General features: G+C 43.8%; 1 protein-coding gene across 3 annotated transcripts in view; it reads left to right on the forward strand.

Annotated features, from left to right (window-relative positions):
* The window catches only part of srrm4 (serine/arginine repetitive matrix 4), a 350732-nt gene that overhangs the window by 281429 nt on the left and 46972 nt on the right, over positions 1–22331 (forward strand). For 2 of the 3 annotated variants that reach the window (XM_080208425.1, XM_080208427.1), the window contains exons 3-6: positions 4782–4865; positions 8478–8549; positions 11329–11364; positions 11462–11512. In XM_080208425.1, coding sequence (XP_080064551.1) covers positions 4782–4865; positions 8478–8549; positions 11329–11364; positions 11462–11512 — 243 coding nt within the window. The remainder of the gene's footprint in view (positions 1–4781; positions 4866–8477; positions 8550–11328; positions 11365–11461; positions 11513–22331) is intronic. The other variant, XM_080208426.1, reaches the window with a different exon arrangement.

Raw genomic sequence — 22331 nt, forward strand, 5'->3', positions numbered from 1 at the left:
CACAAAAGTGGAGCTGAGTCCATGAAAAGATCAGCCATGACCTTATTGAATGGCAGAGCAGGCTCAAGGGGCCAAATGGCCACTCCTGTTCCTAGTTCTTATGTTCTTATCTCATGCTAACTGTTACAAAAGGGAGATAGCCACTCTTTCCTAGTGTTTCTTTGCCACCAGTTGCTATACTTTCAAACTGTTATAGTCAACAGATGAATATAGCTGTGAGGAATTAATTGGATCATCGCAATATCATAACCAGAATGGATGATGAAGTTTTTGGGGGTGTGAGGAGAGGGGAGGGGTGTATAAAATATATAGAATAGAATCCCTACACTGCAGAAGGAAGCCATTCGGCCCATCGAGTCTGCACTGGCTCTCCAACAAAGCATCTTCCCATGCCCCAACCTTGTAACCCCATGTATATACCCCACTAATCCCCCTAACCTATGCATGGTGGGACACTAAGGGGCAATTTAACATAGTCAATCCATCAAAACTGCACATCTTTGGACTGTGGGAGGAAACCAGAGCACTCGGGGAAAACCTACGCAGACACAGGGAGAACGGGATGAATGTGCAAACTCTGCGCAGACAGTCACCCAAAGTCGGAATTGAACCTGAGCCCGTGACACTGTGAGGCAGCAATGCTACCCACTTTGCCACTGTATTGCCCTGAAAGGAGAAACTAAAGGAGAAAAACAAAATTAAACTCAAAAAATGACATAGTGCATTCAAACATACTGGGAACTCGGATCCATTTTAGTTCAAGTGCATTGTAATCCAAGGTTACATACCCAACATTGTCAGGATCAAATGAAATTGCTTTGTGTTACATAATAGGCTCTTTTCACAGAAAAATGTCTCCAGTTAAGTGTCAGTTTTGACTTATCTGTAACATTTCCACCAGAAGGTTATGGGTTTAATCCCAACTCCGGATGCTTGAGCACACAGCCCAGTTTGATGAATCAATGCCAATGTGTGGGAGTGCTGTGCTATTGGAGTTAATGTCTTTGGGTTGTAACACTAAAGTGAGGCCCTGACTGTCCCCTCAGGTGGAAGTGATATGTGCCTTTGCCCAAGTAAGAGGGAAACAGAATAGGAGATTGACCCTGATGTCTTGGCTAATATTTATTCCTCAACCAACATTGATTAAAGACAGATTCCCTGGTCATTGTTGTATTGTTGCTAGTAAAAGCTTACCGTGTACAAATTGACTCCTGTGTTTGCTACATTAGAACAGTATCTGCACTTCAAAAGTGCCTTAGAATATCCTGAGGTTGTGAAAGGCATCGAAGGAGATGCTGCTCTTACTTTCTTTCATTCTTTTCACAATGCACCAAGGCTTTCCATATCCACTTATGCCTTTATTAATTGAAGTTAAGTGAACAAATTCACTTGTGCGATTCGGAAAGGAAGTAGTGGCCATAATTCAGTAGTATCCAAGCCATTTTGCAGCCAGTGGTAGAGGTTCGTACTGAGAATCCAGCCATTCTCCACTCTTAAGCACCCCTAATGCACGCGACTTGTGAAAATGAGTGTTTTGAGTGGTGCTCTGAACCAGCCATTAAAAGCTACGGTGTTAACACAGGTTGCAGTCACTCCTTTGAGACTCTAAGTGGTTAGTTCCAATCAGTGTCGAAGCAAGCTGCTGATATTGTCCATTCATAAATGATGCATGTTCTGAGGACAGAGGCAAACCCAGACTGCAATAGCCACAGTGAAAATCAACCCTGTTATACACAGAGATGTTGCAACTACTCAACAATCTAAAATGGATGTCATAGCCATTCTGACTTGGCATTTCCAGATGCTAAAGATTCAAAATACAATAATATTGAGCAATCACTGTGATATGTTCATATATTGGCTGGGTTAATGAGTATAAAAGCAGATGATGATTATATTTGAGGGGTTGTGTCACTACTCTGTGACCACAAGCCTCGGACATCTGCAATGTCCCAACGACGTTAAGGGTTATGGGCTTTACACAAAAAGAAAAGACATGGGGTGGGATTTTATAGCTGCGCTCACCCTAAAATGGGAAAATCCTGCCCAAAATCAGTGGCTCTTTGCGCCTCCTGCCCACTATGACTCCTGTGGCTGGTGGGATGTGAGAATTCCCCCTGTAGTTTGATTCAAACGAACAACAGATTTATACTAGCAGGTCTTGCCTGTGCAGAGGACAAACTGAAAGTAAAAGAGTAGCCGCTGCAACACCCTAATGACATTACCATCAAATCACGTGGCTGGCTCTGAAAGCAACCTGCAACCTTCTAAATATGTAACAACATCTGATTTCTTCACCCAACTGTGTGACCAGTTCTCACCATTAGCTGTTGGATTACTAAGAACATCTGAATTCCTGAACTCAGGAATTGTTGCCGTGATCCTTTGACCCTTGATCCTAATTGTCCTCATGTACTTGTTCGGCCTGTCAACCATTATGCCAGGCATATTCTCATAGATTCACAAAGCCACAACAATTATCACTGGCCAAGACTTAACCATCACAGAGACGTTACATTTGAATACTGGAGTGTCTCATTAGTTCAGGAAGAGGTTTCCTGTGTGACTCACTCTTGAGATGTATTAGTTTTGAAATGAATGTTGTTGATATGAGCAGACATAAGCTATAAATGTACCTAAATGGAAATCTCTAACAGCTTCTCATCATATTAAAAAGACTAATTTTCTATTCCCCCGCAAATCAGCTGCTAACAGTACTACATGTTTACAATTATTTACTTTAATCGTGACTCCAGCTATTTGTTGTTTTGGTTGTCAGCCTTGCTGTAAATGCTACCTTTCACTGTGAAGTGTTTCCTTACTGTGTCATCATGCGTTTTTCAGCCGAGTTACTGTGAGTGTGATTGTAGCCAGTTTCATGTTCTAGAAGCTTAGAATCCAAACAGTGCAGAAGGAGGCCACTCAGCCCATTCAGCCTGCACTGACCACTATCCCACCCAGGTCCCATCCATCTAACTCCACGTATTTACCCTGCTAATCCCCGACACTAAGGGGCAATTTAGGCATGGCTAATCCATCTAACGTCCCTATCTTTGGAGTGTGGGAGGAAACCCACGCAGACATGGAGAGAAAGTGCAATCTCCACACAGACAGGCACCTAAGGACAGAATCGAACCCGGGTCCCTGGCACTGTGAGGCAGCAGTGCTTACTACTGCCACCCACACTGAAATGAATATTCCTTCGCTGTTGGGGGAACCGATTTTGAATTTGCAAGTCGCTTTATGAGTGTGAAGGGAGCAGACATTTTAGTTGCAGGTTCTGGTGGACCAGATGGGTTCCGGCAGCACAGCATTATGATTATTGGCAAATTGAGATTTATAGATCAAAATGATCGTGATAATGTAAAGCACTCTGAGCTGCCGGATGGTGAAGTATAATCCCCAGGGAAACGTCCCCTTTCCACAGTTAGCTTCTGCATCACTCAGAGCAGCTGATTCCCCAGCTCATTCTCTCCTGCAGTGCAGATGTTGCCTGTACTTTAGCTAAGAACGGCCAATAAAAAGACCACAACTCAACTGTTGTTGATATATGCTAATGTACTCGTATTTAATTTCCTAGATAATAATTCAAATTGCTTTCTGGTTTAAAGAGCAACAGAATAATAAATAATGCATGGCTGAAAAATTCAACTAAAGTAATCGTCTGAAATGTTTGAAAGCAAAATAAAGACAATATTTAGGCGTTCCCCAAACCGGCACAATCTGGATCACATGTAGACATAATCCTATTGGATTGCGACATTGCTCTCCCTACACATTTTTATAATTGATATTAAACCTGATCAATTCATTGTCAGCCGAAATATCTGACTAACCTTCGTACCAATCATAATTCCACAGGAAAACAGAAATGGAAACAAACTTCCTTTTGCCCCTGGGTTGACCCAACAGCTATGCACTAACATGCACCAAATTCTCTAGCTTCTTCCAGGAAAAAGATTGAAATTCCCATTCTATTCCAGGCTCCTTAAGGAGTTTCATTGGTGTTAAATGGCAGCGAGGGGATTTCCCATTCTCTCCTTCCCCGCAGATCCTTTGTGTTCTGTTGACAGTGGGACCTAGTGCTGCCCTCTGGGAATGCAATTTTCAAATTGCACCTACACCACCTCCTGTCCTGACTGACAATTGAGTATTCAACCCCATATGTTTTTTTTAAGATCAACTACACTTGTGAGGAGTGTGGCTCTGCACCTCCTTACTGTCAACAACATGTTCAAAGATGTGTGGGTTAGGTGGATTGGCCATGCTAAATTGCCCTTTAGTGTTCCATGATGTGTAGGTTCGATAGTAAATGTGTGAGGATATGGGGATAGGGCGGGGGAGAGGGCCGAGGTAAAATACTCTGTCAGAGAGTTGGTGCAAACGCAATGGTACGACCTCCTATGCCTTGTAGGGATTCTACAATTCTATGACATTTGACACCTTTTGGTCACCAATCTAAAACTTTCTCATTGCTCACTTGGCACCGAGCAAGCATTTCGCAAAGCTCCCAATTTGTTTCATTTTCATACAACCGCTGATATTCCTTCCTAATGTATTGCTTACGCCTGAGCCTCTGAGGATTCGGAGCTTTGAAATGTGCATGGCTACAAAGACCCCTTTGTGCTTTTTCCAGTCCCTAAGAAGAAACTTAGCTGAGCTCTATGTCTGATGTCCCTCTTTAGATCTGCGTTATAATCTATGGAGTAACATCAAAGTGGCTTTTAAAGTATTGGTGAGCTATAGGGTTAATTCTTGCTAATTTCTCCTCCTTATTTCAGCAGATCTTGTGATTCAGCTCATTCCCCACCACCTCCAGCTAAAAGGAAGAAAAAGAAGAAGAAATCAGAACACAAGCGAAGGCGGTATGTGTTTTTACCTGTGGGGATATGCTCCTTTTATCTCGGTCTGTCTCGGTACAGGCTAAGATTCAAAGTAAATGGTCAACCAAGATGTCATCGAGCAGTGTAGCAGGATAGAACATATCCGCACACCCTGCAGGCTACCTGTATCACTGTTTAAAAAAGGAGGTAGACAAAAGACAGGTGACTTTAGGACGGTTAGCTTAACTTCTGTAGTAGGGAAAATGCTTGAATCTATCATCAAGGAAGAAATAGTGAGACATCTGAATTTAAATTGTCCCATTGGCAAGATACAGCATGGGTTCATGAAGGGCAGGTCATGTTTGACTAACCTGGTGGAATTCTTTGGTGGACAATTGGGAACCTGTGGATGTGATTGATGTATCTGGATTTCCAGAAGGCATTTGACAAGGTGCTGCACCAAAGACTGCTACGTAAGATAAAGGTACACAGTGTTACGGGTAATGTATTAGCACGGATAGAGGATTGGTTAACTCACAGAAAGCAAAGAGTGAGGGTAAATGGGTGTTTTTCTGGTTGGTGATCAGTGACTAGTGGTGTGCCTGAGGAATCAGTTTTGGGACCGCAAATGTTTACGATGTACATGGATGATTTGGAGTTGGGGACCAAGTGTAGTGTGTCAAAATTCGCAGATGACACTAAGATGGGTGGCAGAGCAAAGTCTGCAAAGGGATATAGACAGTCTAAGTGAGTGGGTGAGGGTCTGGCAGATGGAGCACAATGTTGGTAAATGTGAGGTCATCCATTTCAGTAGGAATAACAGCAAAACGGATTATTATTTAAATGGTAAAAAATTGCAGCATGCTGCTGTGCAGAGGGACCTGGGTGTCCAAGTGCAAGAATCACAAGGATTTGGTTTGCAGGCGCAGCAGGTAATTAAGAAGGTAAATGGAACTTTGTCTTTCATTGCTAGAGGGATGGAGTTTAAAAACAGTGAGGTTATGTTGCAGCTTTATAAGGTGCTGATCAGGCCACACCTGGAGTACTGTGTACAGTTTTGGTCTCCATACTTGAGAAAGGATATACTGGCACTGGAGGGGGTGCAGAGGAGATTCACTAGGTTGATTATGGAGTTGAGACATTTGGCTTATGAGGAAACATTGAGTAGACTGGGGCAATACTCACTGGAATTCAGAAGAATGAGGCGGGATCTTACAGAAACATATAAGATTATGAAGGGAATAGACAAGATAGAAGCAGGGAAGTTGTTTCCACTGGTGGGTGAAATTAGAACCAGGGGGCATAGCCTCAAAATAAGGGGAAGCAGATTTAGGACTGAGTTGAGGAAGAACTTCTTCACACAGAGTTGTGAATCTGTGGAATTCCCTGTCCAGTGAAGCAGTTAAGGCTGCCTCATTTAAGGCAAGGATAGAAACATTTTTGAACAGTAAAGAAATCAAGGGTTATGGTGAGCGGGCAGGTAAGTGGAGCTGAGTCCACAAAAAGATCAGCTGTGATCTTATTGAATGGCTCGAGGGGCCAGATGGCCTACTCCTGCTCTTAGTTTTTTATGTTCTTACCAAGCACTGGCTACACCATGTACATCACCATGCAAGTCACAACAATGCCCATTTGCACCATTTTTCTGAGGGGTGTCCCAGCTTCCCACCAACATCACAGTGGAGATGGGAGCACCCCCTCCTTCAAAATTTCAGGGCTGATGTATCTATTCTGTACATTACACATCTCCCATTCCCTGGCGACACCTAATACAAAGGAGGTGGTTTTTCACCCATGTTCGCCGGGAGCTTAAATGGCAACACAGGCGCAACATCTCGCAAGAGTCAGAAAACAAGATCCTCACCATTGAGATCCCATTTCTCAATTTTTCCCACCCCTCGCCAATGACGTATTAATTTCAATCCGTTTTCGGTGAATTTACACGTTATAAAAGGGCCGACACATCCCATGATTCCCACTCAATGAACCTCACTGACATCATGTCACATCGGCACAGCTCACAACAGCTTTATGAAGATGGGAAATAGCTGAGGAGATCCTGCCTGGGCATCAAGCTCACTATAGGCCCCAGCAGGGAGAATCAGCGGTCTGGGCAGTGCCAACCTGTGATAGGGGCCTGTGCGAGGGCAGGCCCTCTGGGAAGCCCAGAAGTGCCGTGTAGGGACCAGCGGCAAGGGTCTGAAAAATGAGGCCTTTGAAGGGGGGGTGTGGGCAGTGATGGGTTGTGGGCAGTGAGGGGGGTGTGGGCAGTGAGGGCAATCTGGCAGTGATGGGGGTGTGGACACTGAGGGGCATCTGGCAGTGATGGGGGTGTGGGCAGTGAGGGGGATCTGGCAGTGATGGGGGTGTGGACACTGAGGGGGATCTGGCAGTGATGGGGGTGTGGACACTGAGGGGGATCTGGCAGTGGTGGGGGTGTGAGCAGTGAGGGGGATCTGGCAGTGATGGGGGTGTGGGCAGTGAGGGGGATCTGGCAGTGATGGGGGTGTGGACACTGAGGGGGATCTGGCAGTGATGGGGGTGTGGACACTGAGGGGGATCTGGCAGTGGTGGGGGTGTGGACACTGAGGGGGGTGTGGGCAGTGAGGGGGATCTGGCAGTGATGGGGGTGTGGGCAGTGAGGGGGATCTGGCAGTGATGGGGGTGTGAGCAGTGAGGGGGATCTGGCAGTGATGGGGGTGTGGGCAGTGAGGGGGATCTGGCAGTGATGGGGGTGTGGGCAGTGAGGGGGATCTGGCAGTGATGGGGGTGTGGGCAGTGAGGGGGATCTGGCAGTGATGGGGGCGTGGGCAGTGAGGGGGATCTGGCAGTGATGGGGGTGTGGGCAGTGAGGGGGATCTGGCAGTGGTGGGGGTGTGGGCACTGAGGGGGACCTGGCAGTATGGCATGTGGCTCGGAGAGGAATCTCCAGCTGATAGTGTTCCCATGTGTCTGAGGTCCATGCCCTTCTAGAAGGTGGAGGCTGCGATTTTGCAAGGTGAAGTCTAAAGAGTCTTGGTGAGTCCTTGCATCTTTTAGAACGGGCACTGTATGTCAGCTGTGAAGGGATTGGTGGTTGGAGGTGGGGTGAATGGGATGCCAATCAAGCAGACTACCTTATCCTGGGTGGTGTTGAACTTCATGAATATGGAACGTAGCTTCTAATTCACGTCTGCTGAATTCAAGCAAAGATCACCGCTGGAAACCTCTGACCTCATCATAGGCTGTGATGCTCTGGTCTCACTGCAGTGAATGGAGTTTTGACTGAGTGCCAAACTCTCCATTCTCACTGGCAGCAGAGCAGGAAAAAACGCAATTGGAAAATCCCACCCACAGATTAATATGTGCGTTCGAATAAAGAGAATCTGGAATGTGATTAATTGATGCTTTCTCCTGTCGGATAGATTGATCTTGTTTTGAAATTTAATACTATTGTAATAAAGCATAGTCTTATTCTGGAATGGGCTTAAACTGTTTTGCTCCCGCACCCCTCTCAATGAAATTAGCTCTTTATTGAAGTTTGATCATGTGCATTGGAAGGGAGCTTTGTTCTAAAATGGGCATGATTGCTTTATTTTTTTAATGCACGCCTAATTGAGTTTGCAAAGCATGTTCCTCATGGTTATGGCAATTCTTTCTGCTGCATTATTCCAGGTCCCCTTCCTACAGTCCAGCCCCAGCAAGAAAGAAGAAAAAGAAAAGCTCCAAAAAGCACAAAAGAAATAGGTAAAAAGAAACACTTTTATCACATATGTTCAAACAGACTGGTTATTCTTCTCAAAATGGTGGGTTACCATTTGAATTAATCATTGTTGGGACAATAAGTGGCAGCACTGAGGACAAAATAATGTTTTTCAGATAGTACGGCATGGTACAGGACTGGTATGGGACTGGGCAGCATGGTAACACAGTGGTTAGCACTGCTGCTTCACAGCTCCAGGGACCTGGGTTCAATTGCCGGCTTGGGTCACTGTCTGTGTGGAGTTTGCACATTCTCCTTGTGTCTGTATGGGTTCCCTCCGGGTGCTCTGGTTTCCTCCCATGGTCCAAAGATGTGCGGGTTAGGTTGATTGACCATGCTAAGAAAATTTAATAATAAAATTAGTGTCCTGAGACAGGTAGGTTAGAGGGATTAGCAGGTAGGGCCTGGGTGGGATTGTGGCCGGTGCAGACTTGATGGGCCGAATGGCCTTTTTCAGTATTGTAAGGTTTCTATGATTAGTACAAGTTCCTCCGTAGTTTATTTCCCAGGGTGGTTATTTTTTCTTTATTTAGTTTCCATTTTCCCTGACATCCTTTGACCTCCTTGTACTCTGCATCATTTGAGACTCAGCGTATGATTGAAGTCCAAGAATCTATGGGTGGAATTTTACATGAATGATTCTAACCGTCCAGCTAATGTGAAAATGGGAGTGTTCCTGATCCATCTTTTGAGCTAGTTTTCACTCCCAATATTACAGACTTGGATATTGAAAATATGGTCCAGATTGTTTCTGGCTATACAGGGAGTAGGCTGGGCTTAATTTGCCAGCTAGCCTGTGTCTGCACGTGCGCAATAGCAACTGCAGAAGGAGCTAATGCGCATGTGCAGGCCTCTGATTCTGAATTCTCCTGAAGTGGAGCCTGTGCTGCACCCCAGCTGCCCAGACTGATTGCACCCAGCTCCCCCCTCACCAATCAGAGCTTCAGTGGGCTGCCCCTTCAGTCCCTACCCCTATAAGCCCTGCCCCCATAGGCCCCATCCCCATAGCCCCAGCCCTGGCATTGCCAGGTGGGCACTGCCAAGGTGCCAGTGAGCATTTCCAAGATACCAGGCTGGCAGTGCCAAGGTGCCAGGCTGGCACTGCCCAAAGGGCACCCCCCCCCTGCCTTCAGCCTCCTCGGGGACCTCAGTGGTCTCTAGTTCCACCAGCGAGAGCGACACAACTGTCCCGTGTTCATGGGGAGCAGGTGTTTTCCTCGCCAGAGAGAACGTCTCCTGGCAAAGGCAAGTAAGCCTGGACGATTGCGTGCTGGGCTCACTAAACACATGCCAAAGAAGATCAGAATATACTTAAATAATTTATTTCTGGCGAGAGGCTGACTGCGCTGGAAATCGTCCCCTGTAAGATCGCAAGAGCCGAGAAATCGGGCGTGATCTTGATTTCTGGGCTCTTGCGTGATTTTGCCACTTGTTCCACCTGTCGATGGGCGGGGCGAGCCAGTAAAATCCTGGCCTGTATCACCTTCAACCTGTTGCTAGAATCGCTGATTTCTGTGGAAGAACTGAGGTAGGGAACTCACTGGAGAAAAGTGTTGGACTTGTGTTCTGGCACTTTATACTTTGCACATTACCACTCAGAACTATTCAATCAGCACCATGAGTATAATACCAAAGAGGTGGCTTTCTGTTTGAGGTGGGAAACATCAGTCAAACAATAAATTATACATTGACAAAGCTATTACAGAAACATAAATTGGGTAAGTTTCTGAATATGAACTAGCAGTGAAAATCCCCATGCAATGCTAGTGCATATTTCAAAATCCCCTCGAGAGACTAAACATAGAATCAAAGGCTAGTGCAGTGCAGAAGGAGGCCATTTGGTCCGTTGAGGCGGTGTGGCTCTTTCGGAAAGCAATCAAGTTAATTCCGATTCCCCATCTTCCCCCTTTCCCTGCAATTTTTCTCCTTCAAGCGTTTATTAAACTTCCTTTTGAAGACGACGATTGAATCTGTGTCCACCACCCTATCAGGCTTTGCAAATGCTAAACACATGTTCTGTAAAAAAAAAAGTGTTTCCTCATGCCTCAAGATTTCTGTGCTGTTATATGCTCTGTCTGAGGCCAGAACTCTCCATTCGCCTGACGAAGGGGCAAACCCTGAAAGCTTGTGAGTTTACTATCAAATAAATTGGTTGGACTTGAACCTGGTGTTGTCAGACTTCTTACTGTGTCTAATCTTTAGGAACAGCTAACGATGGCCGGAATTTCACCGTCCCACCCACCACGGGAATCGTAGCGGGCGAGGGCAGACCATAGAAAGGTCCATTAACCTCGGCCGAGGTTTTATGGTTTTGGGACAAGCGATGCCATAAAAATCTGGCCATTGTCTCCTTTGGATTCACTGACAACTCGTATCCATTATCCCTGATTGATGTTGTAATTGCCGTCCACTTAAATAAAAAGAAAGCACCCATATACCAACATGAAATAAGAACAACCCAATTAGAGATTAAAATTCTTTGCAATTGCCAGAACTGTTTGATTTTGCTTTGACAGGGTATCAGTAATATCCCTGTTTTAACATCCCCCACAACCTTCATCTTTATTAATTAATCCTCCTTTAATTAATTTTAAAACAAAAAAATGTCATGACGTTAATCCACGGAGTGAAGTTCCCTTTCATTTACGTTATTGCTAATTAGATGTAATTGCTTATTTGCATGCATCTCGAGAGAAGAAAAATTGAGGACTGAGTATGTCCAAAGTGCCTGCATTCTCTCACATCGCATCTTGTTACCTGCAGGTCTGAAGCAGCCTCCACAAAGAAACGACGCCACAGGTAGAGAGCTTTATTTAATCCAAATTCATAGCTACTGCCTCTTCATTTTTTTTCACCCGCCGAAACAAGAAATATAACAAGCTGTTCTCTCCTTCAGTTCAACAAGCCCAAAGAGGAAAAGAAAGGAAGAGAAAAGACATCGGAGAAGGTAAATGATATCTGGCGGTGGGCGGTAAATGGGCAACTAAGTGTTTAGCGCATGTTTGCTGTTCGTACGTCTGTCTGAGCCAGGGTGTCAATGTGAAGCGCAGGCTGCAGTGTCCAGCCCCAGGTTGAGCCACTGGAGTGGGATCTGGATAACCACTGATCTGATATGCTTTAATCTTTACCACTAAAATGCCAGACAACCTGCGCAAAACCCCAAGCTTTACGTCTGCTATGCAGTGAATTACTTTTACTGTGCTGCGTCTACAAGACTATGAGATATACGAGCAGAATTAGACCATTCGGCCCATCAAGTTAATCATGGCTGATGTGATTCTCATCCCCAATCCCCTGCCTTCTCCCCTCACTGATCAAGAACCTATCTATCTCTGTCTTAAAGACACTCAGTGACCTGGTCGCCACAGTCCTCTGTGGCAATGAGTGCCACAGATTCACCACTCTCTGGCTGAAGAAACTCCTCCTCATCTTAGTGTTAAAGAAGCGTCCCTTCACTCTGAGGTTCTGCCCTCGAGTTCTAGTCTCGCCCACTGGTGGAAACATCCTCTCCATGTCCACTCTATCTAGCCCTCTCAGTACTCTGTTAGACAGTGAAGTTAGTGTCATTTTGTAAGACAGGCACTAGCCTGATGAAGGAGCAGCAGTGCGAAAGCTCATGATTCCAAATAAACTTGTTGGACTTTAATGTGGTGTTAATCAAAGAATCCTACAGTGCAGAAGGAGGCCATTCGGCCCATCAAGTCTGCACCGACCACTATCCCACCCAGACACTATCCCCATAGCACCATGCATTTATCCTGCTGGCTCCCCTGACACTAAGGGGCAATTTATCATGGCCAATGCACCTAACCTGCACATCTTCGGACCGTGGGAGGAAACCGGAGAACCTGAAGGAAACCCACATAGACACGGGGAGAATGTGCACACTCCACACAGACAGTGACCTGAAGTCGGAATTGAACCTGGGTCCCTGGCACTGTGAGGCAGCAGTGCTAACCACTGTGCCACCATGAAGTGTTGTGAGACTTACGGTGCTTTGCCACCGTAAGAAGTGTTGTGAGATTCTTACTGAAAGTGAAGTTAGTGTCATTTCATGTAACAGGATTTGAGAGAGAATGAAATTCTTGTGTAACGCACTAAGATAGAGTCTTTCTGATGTTAATGTGTATTAAGACTCATAGAGCTTGCCTAGGGTGGAGAATGTGATGACGTTATCCCTATCACGTGGTGGAATTTGAAAGATATTTAGTGCACAGCATTATATCTGCAACTTGAAGGTAACTCATATTAGCCTACTCAAAAATGATGACACCATTTTTGCATTCATGTGTATAATTTGACATCAATAGTTTTCATTTGGAATGAATTCAAAACCAAATTTGATAGCATGCTCAAAGCTACCCTGGTATGTTCAAAACTATCCCCAATACTCAAAGTTATCCCAGCATTCTCGAAGCCATCCCACCATGCTTGAAACCACCCAAGCCTGCTGGAAGCCATCCCAGCAGACTCAGACTATCCCCCGCACATTCAAACCTAACCCGAAAGGAAGGGAAAGGAAAGAAGGGTGGGAAGAAGGGGGAGGGAAGCAAGCTGAGATGGAATGGGGAATAAGGGCTGTGGGAAGAGGAAGAGGAGAGAGAAATAATAGAGAGGGGGGGAGGCTGAGTGGGGAGTGTTGGGGGGTGGGCAGCGGCAATTGCATGGGTGGAATGTGATCCTAGACACTACATACATAATCCTTTGGGACTTGAGGAAAATTTTCATTGTGATCATTGAAGGACAGCAAATTGATGACAATAATATCAGTTGAAGCCATCATTTTTCATTGTAACTATGGTTCTGTGTGAAAATGATAGCTAGATGGTCAGAGAAAATGAAGTAGAATGATAGCCAGATGATTGTCTGCGAGTGCAAGAGATGTCAACTGATGGCTAAATGATTGCAGTTGACGTCAAATGAAATCTGTCGAGAGCAAATGATGTCAAACTGTATGAAAATTTTCAGGGAGGGTAAACATTTATTGTTGACGGTCCCCGTGGATGCTGTTAGACATGCTTGAGTTTTTCCAGCATTCCCTGTTTCTATTTCTGGTCTCACTGGTTTTGGGATGAATGTTGGTCAGTCCAGCAGGAGAATTTCCTGCTCAGTTCCTTCAAACAGTGTCAGGGGATGTTTTCCATTTAGTTGAGAGAGCCTCACTTTATCATTGGGAAGATGGCACACTGACAGTGTAGCACTCCCTCAGTATTTCATTGGGCGTGTCAGTGTTGAGTTTCTAAAACGTAGCTCATGTGCACATCTTCCACATTGGAGGCAAGAGTGCGACCAAACTAAGTAACTAATGCCTCTTACTGAAACTGTAGGTGGGATTTTATGGCCTCACTCCTCCTGAAACCGTAAAATCCAAGGTCAACATACCCTCCCTGCCTCTTGCCCATTCTGATTCCCATGGCGGACAGGCCGGTAAAATTCCGGCCGGGGGGTGCGGAATATTCCCATTCCGCACACCACGGGAATTGTAGTGGGCAGGACACGGAATATGCAAAGTACCAATGACCTCAGACAAGATTCTCCGGCATTGGGGCGAGAGCAGCCAGAATATCTGGCCCAGGATATTTATTTCCATGATAAGTTATTTTAGTTGAATGAAGAGTAAGGCCAAACTTCAAATAAATCAGTGACCGTCAAAATGGCAACACTTTTTACATGCCCCTGGAGTGATTGGCAAGACTCAATGTGTTTCTCCAGGTTCTGAAATTTAGTGTTCTTTTAAAGTTGTTTGCAGGAAACCTAAACCATGTTACAATACCTCTGTATACAGCGGCACGGTGGCACAGTGGTTAGCATTGCTGCCTCACAGCTCCAAGGACCTGGGTTCGATTCCCGGCTTGGGTCACTGTCTGTGTGGAGTTTGCACATTCCCCTTGTGTCTGCATGGGTTTCCTCCGGATGCTCCAGTTTCCTCCCACAGTCCAAAGATGTTGGGTTAGATGCATTGACCATGCTAAATTGCCCATTAGTGTCCCGGGATGCGTACAGCAGCAGGATTGGCAGGGTAAATGTATGGGATTATGGGGGACGGGCCTGGATGGGATTATTGGCAGTGCAGACTCAATGGGCTGAATGGCCTCCTTCTGCATTGTAGAGATTCTATGTTTCTATACAGCAACTGAAAGAATATAGCATCGAAATCAAGCAATATTAGCATGCGAGTGGTTAATACGTATTCCTCACATAACCGTGTTCTTCTGTTTATGGCACAATAGCACAATAGTGAGCAAAGCAACGTTACTGGAAGGCATTTGTTACACTGATATCCATATGCAACCATTTCTAAGCTGCAGAGAATATTTCTACAGTTATCAACCAACCCAATTGTGACAAATTATTGTGTCAGTTCAGCAACATATCAATTGGTTCATACCACACATGGCATGCAGAAACAAACTGTAACAATATCAGGGAGCGACAGAATAATGGATAGGTTGAATAGCTACAGGACATTAACATAAACAAGGGACTCAAATTATGCAGCAACTCATTAGATTGAAGTTTGAGCAATTTGTACAGATTATCTAAACCTCAACATTGTTTGTAATTTCCTACAAGTATTAACTCTGTCCTGTCTCTCAGTGCTTTCTACACAAACAGGAATATTCCATCTATAAACCAATGTTATTATAAAGGGATCACTTTCTATTGGAACGTTTAAACAGGGCTTGGTCGTTTAGCCTCCTCAAATCTATTCTGCCATTCAACTCAATCCATCAAATCCATCTGCTCGCCTTTCTACCCCACCGTCACACTCTTGCCCATCGAAAATCAGTCTCAGTTTTAGAATTTCCATTAAGTGAGATTCAACAATCTATTTTCCAGGGAGAGAGCTCTGGGTTTCCACCAATCTTTCTTTGAGTAAGTGTTTCCCTGAACAGCTGAGCTCTAACCTACCTTCAAGAAGATAGGTTTTCTGATATTATGACTCCCCTGATGAAGGAATAGCGCTCCGAAAGCTAGTGGGTTTTGCTACCAAATAAACCTGTTGAACTTTAACCTGGTGTTGTGAGACTTCTGATTGTGGGGCCAGGCAGAGTTGAAGGCAGAACAACCACCCCTTGTACAAAACCCTAGTTGGACCCAACTCAGAGGACAGTGAACAGATACGGACATCACATCTTAGGAAGGATGTTTTGGCCCTGGAGAAAGTTCAATGCAGGTTTACAAGAATGGTACCTGGACTTCAGGGGTTAAGTTATGAAGCGAGAGTAAACAGATTCAGGGGATTCGGGGTAGGCCATTTAGGGCAGAGACGAGGAGACATTTCTTCACCCAAAGAACCTGTGAAATTCATTACCACAGAAAGTAGTTGATGCCAAAGCTTTGAATGTATTCAGGAGGTGGCTGGATATAGCACTTGGGGCAAATGGGATCAAAGGTTCTGGGGAGAAAGCAGGATTAGGCTATTCAGTTGGATGATCAGTTATGATCATGACGAATAGTAGAGCAGGCTCGAAGGGCCAAATGGCCTCCTCCTGCTCCTATCTTCATTATTTCTTTGTTTCTTTATTTCTCTGTTAAATTATACCTTTATTTGCTCACATTCAGAAGGTTGAGGGGTGCTGTGAGAGAGGTCTTCAAAATATTTACGGGGAAGGATAGGATGGATAAGGATAATTTGTTTCCACTGGTTGAAGGCTCTGGAACCAGAAGCCATAGCCTAAAAATTAGCCATTCAGGAGAGATGTTGGAAACTATTCTATATGCAGAGCATAGTCAAGGTTTAGAACTCTCGTCCTCAAATGGAGGTGGATGCTAGTTCAATTGTTAGGTTTAAGTTTGAGATAGACAATTTTACTACCAAGGTCTCGGGAGGATACATGGAGTTAGGCCATAGATCAGCCACGATCTTATTGAATGGCCTACTCCTGTTCCTATGTGTCCTGCCGCAGAAACAGGCATGCACGAAGATGGTGGAAGGATGTGAGAATTTGTCAATATCCAAACATTGGTTTTCTATCACCATAACTTATCAACTTAAGAACAGCCTGGGATTGTAAAAATTAGTTATTACTGAGTTAAGGTGCAGAAATGCACTGCCATCCTCCCTCTATATTTTGGAGAAAATGACATTAATGCAGGAATAGTTGAAAGGAGTGATGAATGTTGAAGGTGAAGATTTTTCATCCTGGAGCATGCTCCTAGAAAATTTAATGTTTGATGCATGCACTTTGCAGTATTTTGGAATCTACAAGGAATAAAAGCATTGCACTTTTTCCATATGAAAATAAATTATTTGGAATGAATTACTTTTGTTTATCTTTCAGTAGCAGCAGATATTAATTTTTAAAGTAGCATCCTTTTTTAAAAGAAATCTTACGACAAATTTTATTCCTTCGAAGCTTCCCACTCTCATACATATGTGCTAATTAGAAGATGCCAACTCATCTGTCAAAACTGCCCTGCAACTCAATAAGACCACGGCTAACCTGATTGTGGCTTCAGCCCCACATTCCCATCTTACTCCCGACAACATTTCACCATTCCCACCACCCCCCCCAACTCCCGTTAGTCAAGAATCTATCCATCTCTGCCTTAAAAATATTCAATGGCCATCCTCTGGGGAAGGGAATTCCAGAAAACCCATGCACTCTGAGAGAAGAAAATTCTCCCCATCTCTGTCTTAAATGGGAGGCCCCTTGTTTTAAAATTGTGTCCACAGGTTCTGTTTTCTCCCACATAGGGAGACATCATTTCAGCATCCATCCTGTCAAGTTCCTTCAGGATCTTATGGGTGGAATTCTTCGGCCACGCTGGTCTAAAAGCCGGAAATTCCCATCTGACAGCAGGATATAGATCTGTCGGAGACTTGGGTGGAGAGATGGCAGATGGAGTTTAATCCGGACAAATGTGAGGTAATGAGGAAGATAGGAAATGTGCAGTAAACGGCAGAACCCTTAGGAGTATTGATAGGCAAAGGGATCTGGGTGTACAGGTACACAGGTCACTGAAAGTGACAATGCAGGTGGAGAAGGTAGTCAAGAAGACATATGACATGCTTGCCTTCATCGGCCGGGGTATTGAGTTTAAAAATTGGTAAGTCGTGTTGCAGCTTTATATAGAACCTTAGTTAGGCCACACTTGGAATATAGTGTTCAATTCTGGTTGCCACACAAGGATGTGGAGGCTTTGGAGAGGGTACACAAAAGATTTACCAGGGTGTTGCATGGCATGGAGGGCATTATTAATATGAGAAGAGGTTGGAGACACTTGGCTTTTTCTCACTGGAACAACATAGGTAAAGGGGTGACCTGATAGAAGTCTACAAGATTATGAGAAGCATGGACAGAGTGGATAGTCAGAAGCTTTTTCTCAGGATGGAAGAGTGAATTATTAGGGGGCACAGATTTAAGGTGTGAGGGGCAAGGTTTATTGGAGATGTATGAAGCAGATTTTTTACACACAGACAGTAGTAGGTGCCTGGAACTTGTTGCTGGGGGAGGTAGTGGAAGTGGATAAGGTAGTGACTTTTAAGGAGCGTCTTGACAAATACATGAATAGGATAGGAATAGAGGGATATATTCTCTGGAAGGGTAGGGGGTTTTAGTTAAGTCGGGCAGCATGGTCGGTGCAGCCTTGGAGGGCTGAAGGGGTTGCTCCTGTGCTGTAATTTTCTTTGTTCTTTGTTGACTGTCAATGGGTTTTACACTGTCTGCAACCCGCCTGCTAAAATTCCAGTGGCGGGCAGAATGTGAAAATTCCAGCCTGTATGTTTGAATAATATCACTCCTCATTTTTCTAAACTCCAATGAATACAACCTTGTTCAACCTTTCCTCATAAGATAACCACTTACTCCCTCCCCCTATCATGCCAATGGAGTGAAGTTCTCTGAAGTTCTTCTAATGAATTTATCCTTTCTTAAATAAAGAGACCAAAATAATACACAGTACTCCAGATGTGGTCTCACAAATGCCCTGTAGAGCTTTGGCAAAACTTCCCTACTTCTATATTCTATTCCTCTTACAGTAAGTGACAGCATTCCTTAACCACTTGCTGAACTTGCATACTAACTCTTTGGGTGGAATTTTCCTGTCCCACCCGCAACGGGAATTGTAGCCAGCGGAGGGTGCAGGGGTGGACCAATCAAAAGTCCATTGACCTTGGGCATGATTTTCCAGTCTTGGGGGCAAGTGCAGCTGGAAAATCCCACCCTTTGTGATTAATGCATGAGGACAGCCAGATCCCTCTGTATGTCAAGAATTCTGTACTCTCTCTCTATTTAAATGCTGCTTTTTATTCTTCCAATCAAAGTGATCAAGCTCACTTTCCCACATTATGCTCCGTTTGTTGAAGTTTTGCCCACTCACTCAACCTATCCATGTCCTTTGCAGATTTCTTACATCCTTTTCACAACTTATTTTCCCATCTTTCTTTGTGTCATCAGAAAATTTAGGATTTGGTCCCTTTAATCAAGTCATTGATATAAATTGTAAATAGCTGAGGTCCCAACACTGATTCCCATGGCACTTCACTCATCACATCTTGCCAACTGGAAGACGACTCGATTATGTCTCCTCTATGTTTCCTATTAGCTATCCAGATCCCTAACCATACTGATATATTATTCCCCACCCCCTATGAACTCTTGATGCTTTTTGTTTCACTTTGTGGTAGGGGCCTGGATGGAGTCATTTGAGGCTGCTTGAAACTATATTTTCCTAAAAATCATTACTCTTTATTTACAGTTAATATGTAGATATTGGGAGCTCAGCATGAGGTTGGAATAGATGCTCCTTCCAGATCGCTCTCTTTCAGTCAAATATTGTGACATAATTATTACTCAACATCACTTATTCTTCTGATGTTGACCCTTTAATTTACATCTCCCCATCAATCCTTTATCCCAGTCATATTTACATCCTCCCACTTCTCGGCCCTCCAAAGTCTCAGGCCTCACTAGGTTAGTCCCTGAAGTGCCTTGAACAATTTCTCTGGTCTTATTTTGAGGTTGAGGATAGTCCATACTCTCCCTTCTGTTAGTGGGAACGTTCTTCTCCCGGGTGGCTGTAGACTTCTTCTTCTTTATCTTCAGGATATGAATAATAAGCCCAAGTTTCCACTAGCTTTCTGTTCAAGGATGTTAAGGCAAGGTGGTTTCCTCCCTACAATACACTGGTCTGTCTCAACTCTGTAAAATGTCATTTGTGGAGATCTTTCATTGATTGCCCTTCCTCTTGTTGATCTCTGAAACATACTCTCCCTGCAGGATTCAGCACTGGTAACTCTTGTGGTCCATGCCAGTGACTAAAGTTCTGAGCTTGTATGCTTCTCTGTTTTTCCTCACCATTTTTTACCCTCTCATGATCATTCATGGTGCTGATGGGTTTGAGTTTTTGTCCTAGAGATAGAAGCTGCATTTTCAACCTTCTACTCATTCATATATCTAACAGTGAAAAGTCATTTTGTAGTGGTGAGGTTTGATAACTCAGAACAGCTAGATTCAGGTCTTTGTTTATCTTCAGCAAATCTTCAATGGTTCATATACCCTTCTCTCAGCTTCACTATTCGTTTGAGAGTAATGAGGTGAAATGCATACACAAACAAAGCCATATTCAGTCACACAATTGTGGAATAGTTAGTGGCAAATTATTTTTGGACAGTACAATGTCTGACATACCTTCGCTTGTTCCAAAACCATAAAATCCCGCCAGCAGATCTTCCCATTTTCCACCCCTCGCCCACTCCGATCCCCATATGGACAGGGCGCTAAAATTCCAGCCCCTCATTCACTTGAGGGACTGAATGATAGTTTCTGGCATAATACTGTGTCATCTGTTTACTCCAATCAAGGGATTCAAGGAGTAAAGAAGGTTTTCCCCTTAAATTCAACAAAGTCCCACAGACTTGATGGAAAAGTGACAGGTAATAGTGCTTCTTCTTGTTCTTGGTAAAAAGACTCACAACATTGGGTTAAAGTCCAACAAGTTTATTTGGAATCACAAGCTTTTGGAGTGCTGCTCCTTCATCAGGTGAGTGATGAAGGAGCAGCACTCTGAAAGCTCGTGATTTCAAATAAACCTGTTGGACTTTATCCTGGTGTTGTGAGATTTTTTACTGCGCCTGCCCTAGTCCAATGCCAGCATCTCCCCAATATAGCTTTTTGTTCTTGTCTGTTTACAGAGCATGTAAAATAGTTAGAAATTATTTCTTCTATAGAACAAGTAATGCCTGGCCACCAGAATAATTGTGCTGCTCATGCAAAACATTTTGTTTTTTTTAAATGATCTTGGTGAAGTCTTTGAAGAATATCAATCCCAAGTGCTCTCAGTATGACTATTCCTTTGTTGAAGACTATCAAGTTGTCAGTGAGAGCGTGGTGCTTAGGCTGTTCAAAGTGCTGCTTTAGTATCTGATTAGTGTGCAAATAGTCCAGTCATCCTTTCAGACATTACTCTCAGACTTGGAAATATCCTCCACTTCATTTATTTGCTGTTTTATTTTCTACAACTTTTTTTCAACAATTGTTAAGTACTGAGCAATTGATGATGTATATGCTTCAACTTGCTGTATTAAGGTTTGATCCTCTTGTTTGGTTCTATCTGATAGTGTTCACAACACTGTGTTTGCTGTCATTTGATACTTCCCTTACAACTTTAATTTTTTTTTGTGAATCAACTGTGATTCCTGTGGCTTGTATCATATGACTTGAAAACTTGATCATTGGTTTGGTAAACTCACATTTTTCATTCATACTCTGTGATGGAGTCATATCCCATTAATCTTAATCTGAACCTCCAGATTCTGGGTGGCATCTTCGCAATCCATTTTATGTTCAGCAAAATGAATACTGTCTTATGGTCTGTTTCAATTTTGAAAAGTAATCCCATATCATTGTCTGAAACTGTTTCACTGCTCACATTACTTATTTTACTATGGTGGCATATCATTATTTTGTTTCTGTTAGTGAACCAGAGGTACAGCAGACTGGTCTATGTTTGTCATTTCTCTTTTCACTTGAAATAAGTCTGCCTAAGACCTGTAGATGATGCATCTGCTGCTATGTTCGGTAGTGCTGAATTGAAATGTGCTGACATTTTAGAGACAGTTAAAAGATACTTAAACCTTTTGAAAGCAGTATGTTGGCCCACATTCCAGCAGCACTGTTAATCCTGTCTCAAGGGCTCATTGACTTGCACAATTGGTTGAGTATTCCAAGGAACCTTTGAAGTTTGGTTTTGTTCCTGGCTTTCAGAAAATCTCTTACAATTTTAATTTTTTTTTTGTGAATCAACTGTGATTCCTGTGGCTTGTACCATGTGACCTGGAAACTTGATCATTGGTTTGGCAAACTCACATTTTTCATTCAATGTTAGGCCAGCATCCTTTGAGACTCTTAGAGCTGCTCTGGCTCTGTGATCAGGTTCTTCTCTCATGGAGCCTTGTTTAACTATATTGTCCATTCAGTATATTAGTCCTTCCATGCCTTCTAACATTTCTCCCTGCCTAAAAGCTGGAGCGGTCACTGTTCCAAAGGGTAATCTGTTGAAAAAAATAACAACATTATAAATGTGATCAGCAATCTGAATTCATTGTCCAAATCAAATGCCAAAATCCACAGTTTGCATTATGTTTGGTAAATAAATCCACTGAGGCCATTGACTAATTTGTTTCACTTTCCACTAATTTGTTTAGTTGAGTTAAATCCACGCAGATAGAATCCCTACGGTGCAGAAGGAGGTCTACATTGAATATCTCACTTGAGCTTCTACACGGGAACATCTCTCTATGAACAAATGCCCTATTCAGT

This window comes from Carcharhinus amblyrhynchos, chromosome 20 (assembly GCF_965287045.1).
Source record: "Carcharhinus amblyrhynchos chromosome 20, sCarAmb.v2.hapA, whole genome shotgun sequence".
Classification (NCBI taxonomy): Eukaryota; Metazoa; Chordata; class Chondrichthyes; order Carcharhiniformes; family Carcharhinidae; genus Carcharhinus; species Carcharhinus amblyrhynchos.